Source organism: Arabidopsis lyrata (assembly GCF_000004255.2).
Source record: "Arabidopsis lyrata subsp. lyrata unplaced genomic scaffold ARALYscaffold_1, whole genome shotgun sequence".
Taxonomy (NCBI): Eukaryota; Viridiplantae; Streptophyta; class Magnoliopsida; order Brassicales; family Brassicaceae; genus Arabidopsis; species Arabidopsis lyrata.
Window position 1 is genome coordinate 13,366,356 of NW_003302555.1, and position 8,399 is coordinate 13,374,754.

At 38.2% G+C, this 8,399-nt stretch overlaps 3 protein-coding genes across 3 annotated transcripts; 1 reads left to right on the forward strand and 2 right to left on the reverse strand.

The window, feature by feature from the left end:
* Window positions 1–1,118: 1,118 nt before the first annotated feature.
* Window positions 1,119–3,240, forward strand: LOC9329665. Its single transcript, XM_021014703.1, is given in 4 exon segments — window positions 1,119–1,698; window positions 1,876–2,636; window positions 2,719–2,787; window positions 2,789–3,240. Coding segments are annotated over 4 exon segments (1,116 nt in total). The 5' UTR covers window positions 1,119–1,665; the 3' UTR covers window positions 3,042–3,240.
* A 74-nt stretch (window positions 3,241–3,314) lies between these two features.
* LOC9326918 lies at window positions 3,315–5,105 on the reverse strand. The gene is made up of 3 exons (XM_021014704.1): window positions 4,910–5,105; window positions 3,882–4,621; window positions 3,315–3,797 (listed from the first exon to the last, which is right to left on the reverse strand). Exons 1-3 carry the CDS (start codon window positions 4,940–4,942, stop codon window positions 3,470–3,472), a joined length of 1,101 nt encoding a protein of 366 aa, XP_020870363.1. The 5' UTR covers window positions 4,943–5,105; the 3' UTR covers window positions 3,315–3,469.
* Window positions 5,106–6,220: 1,115 nt separating this feature from the next.
* LOC9329666 lies at window positions 6,221–8,134 on the reverse strand. Its single transcript, XM_021014706.1, has 3 exons — window positions 7,778–8,134; window positions 6,799–7,538; window positions 6,221–6,726 (listed from the first exon to the last, which is right to left on the reverse strand). Exons 1-3 carry the CDS (start codon window positions 7,808–7,810, stop codon window positions 6,402–6,404), a joined length of 1,098 nt encoding a protein of 365 aa, XP_020870365.1. The 5' UTR covers window positions 7,811–8,134; the 3' UTR covers window positions 6,221–6,401.
* Between the last annotated feature and the right edge of the window lie 265 nt (window positions 8,135–8,399).

Here is an 8,399-nt window from a genome sequence, read left to right on the forward strand (position 1 = left end):
TTCTTGTCACCGAGAGATAGATATTAATTAACTAACAGCTTAACGATTTCGAAATCTTGAAACCAACATCATCCGATGAATCAAATCACCGTGAACATCTTCTTCTTCTACCTCCAATGTCTTCGACCGAGAACATACACAGTCTTCTCTCTTCCCTACCTTGATCAATCGCCATCGATACCGCAGATCTCCAAGCAACCATGGCTCTGTGTCTTCGCTTCAACAATGTCGGGGGAAGGGAAAACACAGATTCGAGATTGGATCGAGAATTCATTTCTCGATTTCAATTGTTTTTTTTTCCTTTTCAAATTAATTCAATTAAAGGATATTGATATTCATTAAGGGTAAAGAAGTATTATCCTATTGTGAGGTGGCATTCAGACTCCAAAATGGCAGTCGGGATTAACATTTCCGGTTCAGTGGCAAACTAGCATGTGTCTCTTGTGGCCGCCTAGTAAAATTATTCAGCTATAATGGGACCAAGTTAAACCAACTGAAAACCAGCAACCAACCGAACCAAAATCAAACTTATTCCATTCGTCCAAAAGTAAATTGTGCACACCATTATGAAAACCCTTGAACCAAAAGTAAATTGTGGATTCCAAAAAGCTCATTAGTTTTTCAAATTCTTATGTTTTCATTTAACGAATAAAAACAATATATTATAATAATAAATACAATTTTTATCCAATTAAATTAATGTTAAATACTTATATTGTTATTTTGAACTTCAATAGTCATTGTTTAATGTTTATTAGTTAATATTCATGCTAACTGAATTTCTTAGAAAACTTAATATTTGCCAAATTTAATTTTCCAAGAACACATGTAACTTTTTTTTGTTAGTTTTCCTTTTGGTTGAAAAAAAAATAATAGTTCATTTTTTTAGTTATAAAAATATAACTTAGTATATGTAAATATGTTATTTTTTCAATTTTCCTATTTATTTTTTTTATGAAAAAAGTAAAATCTTTCCTGACACATGTCAACATCTGATCGATAGATTTGACATGTGCCACGATCATATAAATTGGTAACTTTGAAAACCAAACTTTATATAATAAGAAAATGTTATTCGGTAAAAATCTATTCAATGGCGCAAAAAAAAATTCTTATAGCTAAATATATCAGAAAAATGTTAGTATATATTTTCATCGGGCATATTTTTTTTTTTTAAGAAGTTGAATGCAATTACATGGATGTGTATGGATTATTGATTAATTAATCGTAACAAATTATTAACTTTCAACGGTTAAAAAAAACGTTAAATATGTATAAGCCATTACTATGTAAGTTATAGAAAGAGATGTATGAAATATGGTTGGCTGAGAATGTATGGGTTTTTTTGTGACTTTGGTTTATGTACTTGTATATTATGTCAAAGTTATTATATCTTTCGTAAGAATTGTGAGAGGGCCACGGTAATGAGTACGTAATGGGTAACAAATATACATAGTAAGAAAATAGTTAGAGATATGGAAAAGAAAAGCAATGTCTCTGTTTGTAAGAGACTACCTTGGCTTTGGCAAGATTCCAAAAACAAAAATTTCACCAAAAAGAAAAAAAAAAAAAAAAAAAAAGGAAAGAAAAAAACTTGCTACCCACGCCTATTTCCCTCTTTAATGGTGGAGACTTAAACTTCATTGTGGGTGATAATCTACAATAATGTCTCGGCTTGTCTCCAAGCTCTCTCCCTTCGTAAGCTCTTTCTTTTGCTTGTATTTTTCTTAGATTAGATGGTTTACTTTTTCTACTTTAGATTAGATAGATAAGGTTCGGAGGGTTGAAATTGCTCCTAACTCCTAAGCTTAATTAGAGAAGATGCTTCATTTACTTTTGATTGGGTCTTGATCTCGGTGTTGCTTAACTTGGCAGATTCACAAGAACAGTAGGAGCATTCGTTCGTTTTCATCCTCAACGACCGGCCCATGTGTTTCTATTTGTACCATTATGGAGCCCTCTCCGGACGGCAACCTCGGACAACTCCTGTTGTTCAACATACCAGATTTGAAGTTAGTCACAGCGGACAAAACATATCCCGACGAGCTTTATGACGCCCAGTTGGTGGGAGCTTCCCATGGATGGGGACTTTTCTCCAATAGAACAAATCGGTCGGTACTTCTCAGCGACTATTTGAACCCCTATGCTTCCAAGTCAAAACCAAAGATGATTCATCTGCCATTTTTTACTCCAACGTACTCTGGCCAAACCGAAGTCGTGTGCAACGTGGCAATGTCCTCTCCTCCTCCTGATCAAGACGACGACCAAGAAGATTGGGTCGTTGGCATCAAGTTCTTGGGTAGACAGCTTAGTCTCTGCAGGCCCCGTCGTGACCTTCGTTGGACTAACATCCTAACCCCTTTTGAGTCATGGGAAATCTCAAAACTAATGTATTCCAAGAAAGACCAACGGTTCTATTTGCTTGCTCCTGGAGGCAACTACTTATGCTCCTGGGATCTCAACTTCAAGGAAGACAAGAAGCCTAAGTTCAAGGAAGACAAGAAGCCTAAGTTCCATGAGTTGGTCTTGCACGACCTTCCCAACATGCCACGTTCCCACTCGAAGCTGTTGGATTCATTCAGCAGGGAGGATCATTGGGTGGAGTCACCTTCTGGCGAAAGTTTCCTTGTCAAATGGTAACCTAAGTAAATAGTATTTAAGGAATTTTGCTGAAACAAAAACTAAACACCACCCATTTGGCTTGTAACATGTATGCAGGTACTGTGAATACTCCCCTGAAAACACCAGTAACTGGTGCAAATCACCAACTGTTCTGGTTTTCAGAGAGGAAAGATGGAAGGAAACACATGCGTTACACAGATGACATTGGAGATTTGTGCATTTTCATTTCAAAGGGAGAGGATTTCTGCGTCAAGGCTAGCTCTCACCCTGGACTCCAACCTAACTCCATCTGTTTACATGGCCGTTTGTTTGCGATTCTCAATCTCACAAATAGAACCCTCGGTTGCTACGAATATCCCGAAGGCATACCAAAAAGGATTCCCTATTTACCCTACTGGCTTCCTCCGTTTTCTCCTTAGCGCTCTACTTGCTTCGTTAGTCTTATTGTGTGGTTTGTTCTTTTAGGTTTGGATTACTAAGATCATCTAATTATATTTCTCTAATCTGAGAAAATTGAAGACTTCATTTGGTATTTGGTTGATGTCACATGGAGTAAATATCTGATGTAACTTGTCTTACAATATTTCAGAATCCTATTTTAGGTTTTGTGTTCCCTTACTTTTATGTGCATGAATATGATATGATTAGAGAGATGGTTAAAAGAAATGTTAATGTTTCATGTTAAAAACAAATGAAGTGAATTGTGTATGTAAAATATATTTATAGAAGAATTATACCATTGATCATAATAAACTCCTAATAAGTGAACATAGATGACCGACAGTTAGATCTTAGCAAGTGGAGAGAAAAGTCAAACCGAAGCAAACAAAGCCATACAATCCTAGCACTAGCTAGAAGCTGGAGGAAACCAGTAAGGGGACACAATTTGATTCAGTGCACCTTTGGGAGCTCGAAAAGTAGAGACATCTCTGGTGGTAAGATCGTATGTACCTAAGCCAAAGCCAACAAAATAGATGGAGTTTGGCTTAAGGCCAGGATAAGAGCTTGCCAGGACGCAAAAAGCCTCACTCTTTGAAACAAAGATGCACAAATCTCCAATGTCATCAGTGTAACACATGAATCTTCCTTCCGTAGTCTCCTCCTCTCTAAAAACCATGAACCTCTGCGTTTCGTAGGTGATTTTACTCGAATAAGCCAAACAACCCTTGGCGTACCTGCATTCAAAAACCAAAGATCAATGGTTCAGCAATCATGTATAATTCATATGGTAGTAGCTATATGGAGTAATATAGATATACCATTTGACGAGGAAACGTTCATCTCCGGAGGGTGACTCCACAAAGCGTTCCGTTCTACAAGAAGAAGGAAACATCTCCGACAGTTCGGAGTCATACTTGAACGACTCTGGAAAGTTGCGAAACTGCAACTCATGGAACTCAGGCTGGTCGGCTTTGTCGAAGTCAAGATTGTAGGATAACAAGTGATGGCCTCCAGGACCAGGCAAGTAGAACTTCCGATCTCTCTTGGAATACGTCAGATTCGAGGTTGGAAAGTGGTCAAAAGGGGTTTGGAACTTAGTCCAACGCAAGTCACGACGGGGCCTACAGAAACTCACCTGGTCACCCAAGGACTTGATACCAACAACCCAGTCTTCATCGTCATCAGGACAAGAGGACATTGCCACGTTCCAGATCACATCAGTTTGGCAAGAGAACAGAGGATTAAGTGGAGGCAGAGTTAAGAGCTTGGGGTTTGATTTGCAAGCCCATGGGTTCAAAGAGTCGGTGATGAGTACACAACGGTCTTGTGTGTCAGAGAAAAATGACCATCCCTTGGAAGCTCCGATCCATTTGGCTGTGACGATTTCTTCTGGAATTGCTTTGTCCGTAAGGTTGAGTAACTCTTGTTTAGCAGGGTCGTACAAAACCACTTCTCCGATGTTGAGGACGCCTTCCGACGAGGGTTTTGCACTGAGACTAAGCGACAAATACGGGCCTGTCGTGGAGGATGAAAACGAACGAACGCTCCTCTTGTGAATCTGCCAAAGTAATTAAGCAACGCAAAGTAAATTAATTCTCTTCTCTTAAACATAGTATATCAGCCAAGTTTAAGCAACATAAAGTACATCAATTCTCTTCTCCAAAGAATAAAGGGATCAATCTCAACCCTCCGATCCCTATCCTTGTTTTTTTTTTTCTTTATAACAAATCAATTTTCTTAGGTAAAAAACTTCTAGAAAAGTAGCATGCTCTCTTATTAGTCTTAACAAAAAGGAAAAAAAAAAACATGAAACAAAGACAGAACACAAAAGCAAGAAAGAGCTTACAACGGGAGCGAGCTTGGAGAGAAACCGAGACATTATTGCAGAAGAAACCCAAAAATTAAGTTGATGTACTTTGGAGTCTCTCTACCCTTAACTAAAAGAGAGAGAGGGAGAGAGAAATAGGCGTGAGTAGCAAGCTTTTTCTTTCCTGTTTTCCTTATGGTGAAATTTTCGTTTTTGGAATCTTGCCAAAGCCAAGGTAGTCTCGAGACTAACAGAGACATTGCTTTTCTTTTCCATTTTTTTTTTTTTACTTGTATATTTTGTTACCCATTACGTACTCATTACCATGGCCCACTCACAAATAATAATAATATAACTTTTTTTTTTTTGCTATCTGAGATAACTTTGTTGACAGAATCTAAAAGTACAGTCATAAACCATAAATTCTCAGCCAACCATATTTCATACATCTCTCTACCTAAAACTTAGATTTGTCTCCCACGAGACACGAAGATGCAACTAGAGTCGACACAGTCCATCATGCATCCATATTATTCCATATTCCATATTTCCGTATGGGGTCAAGTAATGGTTATTTACATATTCAAAAAAAAGAAAAGAAATTTTACGGTTGAAAGTTAATAATTTTTCAAGTAATTGCACTCAACTTCTTAAAAAAGATAATAAATATGCCTATGAAAATAGTTACTAACATTTATCTATCAGAAAATTTTGTGTCATTGGATAATATTTATTATAAATTTTAAGTTGTATATATATTTGGTTTATAATATTTATTATCATTTTTTTAAGAAGTTGAATATATATATTGATTGATTTAGCCAATCGAATCAGTGGATGTTGATTGGTTTTTTCAGGTTTTACCAATTCGTAAGTGGTGAGTTTATCAGTAATGAGGAGTCATAAAACTGTAATAACATCGGCGAAAATGTAAACTCTGTTTCGGTACATGAATTCGATTATGGTTCGGTTGGTTGCGTAGATTTTAATCGGGGATAAACTTTAGTCCGGTTACTTGGTTTAGTTATCGGTTTAACTTGGTCCACTAATAAAAGCTGAATGATTAGGCTGGCAAAATGTCCCGCAATGAACCGGAGATTTTGGTTCGAATTAGACCGGTACGGTATAATGAAACTTATGAGCGAAGTTGAAATTCTATAAAAGTTTGTTCCTCGACTCAGCCCAACTATTGCATTCAAGCCGTCTTTTTGAAATCTTCTCCACTCTGATCTTCAGAACCAACAGTAGCAATAGGTTGCTGACCATTTCTGCCAATGGGGGACACGAGAGTACACAAAAGGTGTAGGAAGCCAAGAAGCTGGTGGTACAAAGATAATATAGGATCTGAACTGTAAGAAATTTGTTAAGGATGAGCAAAGCTAGCTTGATATTCTTAGACTCCATACATACGTGACACATAATATTCTTACAGAAGAAGTCTTCAAACTTATAACGGAACATTAGATGATCCTGAAAATTCAAATCCGGTAAACAAGACAGAAGCAACAAAACAATAACAGCAAGGAGAACACTAGGGAGAAAACGGAGGAAGCCAGAAGGGGGAGTAGGGAACTTTTTCTGGTGTACCTTGAGGGTATTCATAGCAACCGAAGGTACCGTTGCTCATATTGAGCGTCGCAAACAAACGTCCATTTAAAAATACCGAGTTAGGGTGGAGGCCAGGGAAAGAGCTCGCCTTGACGCAGAAGTCCTCTCCTTTAGAAATGAAAATGCACAAATCTCCAATGTCATCTGTGTGACGCATGTTTTTCCTCCCAGCTTGTGTGTCCTCCTCTCTAAACACCATTACAATTACAGTCGATGCTTCATACCCTTTAGGGTTGTATTCCGAGTACCTGCAGCCAAAGGTGTTTAGTTTTTTTTGTTTCACAGGAAAATTCCTTCATAAATATTTCTCTAGCTAGTACCATTTGACAAGGAAACATTCGCCTGAAGGTGACTCCACCCAATGATCCTCCCTGCAGTAGGAATCCAACAGCTTCCGTTGGGAACGTGGCAAGTTGGGAAGGTTGTGCAACACCAACTCATGGAACTTAGGCTTCTTGTCTTCCTTAAAATTGAGATCCCAGGAGCATAAGTAGTTGCCTCCAGGAGCAAGCAAATTGAACTTTTGGTCTTTCTTGGAATACATAAGTTTTGAGCTATCCCACGACTCAAAAGGGGTTAGGATGTTAGTCCAACGCAGGTCACAACGGGGCCTGCAGAGACTCAGCTGTCTACCCAAGAACTTGATGCCAACGACCCAATCTTCTTGGTCGTCTTCTTGATCAGGAGGAGGACAGGACATTGCCACGTTGCACACCACTTCGGTTTGGCCAGAGTACATTGGAGTAACAAAAGGCAGAGGAATCATCTTTGGTTGTGACTTGGAAGCATGAGGGTTCAGATAGTCGCTGATAAGTAACGACCGATCTGTTCTATTGGAGAAAAATCCCCATCCATGGGAAGCTCCCACCAACTGGGCGTCATAAAGCTCATTGGGATATGTTTTGTCCGCTCTGACTAACTTGAAATCTGGTATGTTGAACAACAGGACTTGTCCGAGGTTGCCGCCGTCTGGCGAGGGTTCCATAATGCTGCCAATAGAAACACATGGGCCGGTCGTGGAGGATGAAAACGAACGAACGCTCCTACTGCTCTTGTGAATCTACCAAGTAAGCAACACAGAGACCTATCAAAAACTAGTTAAAGTAAATCCTCTATCTATAAGCATATATAGAGCAATCTCAACCCTCCGATCCTTATCTTTTGTTTCTTAATTACTAGAGAAATCCAATTCTCTTCGGTAAAAGACTTAAAAGTAGCATCCTCTCTTATTAGTCTTAACAAAAAGGAAAAAAAAAAACAAAAAAACATGAAACTACACAAAAGCAAGAAAGAGCTTACGAGGGGAACGAGCTTGGAGAGGAGCCGAGACATTATTGCAGAAGAAACCCAAAAATTAAGTTGATGTATTTTGGAGTCTCTCTACCATAAAACTTAAAAGAGAGAAAAATAGGCGTGGCTATCAAGCTTTTTCTCTCCTGTTTTCCTTTTTGGTGAAATTTTCGTTTTTGGAATCTTGCCAAAGCCAAGGTTGTAGTCTCTACTAACAGAGACATTGCTTTTCTTTTCCATTCTTTTTTTTTACCCATACGTACTCATTACCATGGCCCACTCACAGTTCTTATAAAAGAATCTACAAGTACATTAATAAACCATAAATTCTCAGCCAACCATATTTTACGTACTCTCTATCTAAAAACTTACATATGGGGTCTAGTCTAGTAATAATTTTTACATATTCAACGTTTTTTCTTTTGGGACGTTACAATCGATCAAAAATTCAAAATGGGCCTTGTTGTCACCCTTATGTGATCATTTGTAATTGAAAGAACCGGTTTAAAACCAAAAATTCGATTTAAGGATAATTTTCGGTTAGGGGCGTGTAAACCAGACCAAGCTAACGAAATTGAATAGTGATTTCTCTCTCTCTCTCTCTATCACACACTGGGCGCCTGCTTTTTTG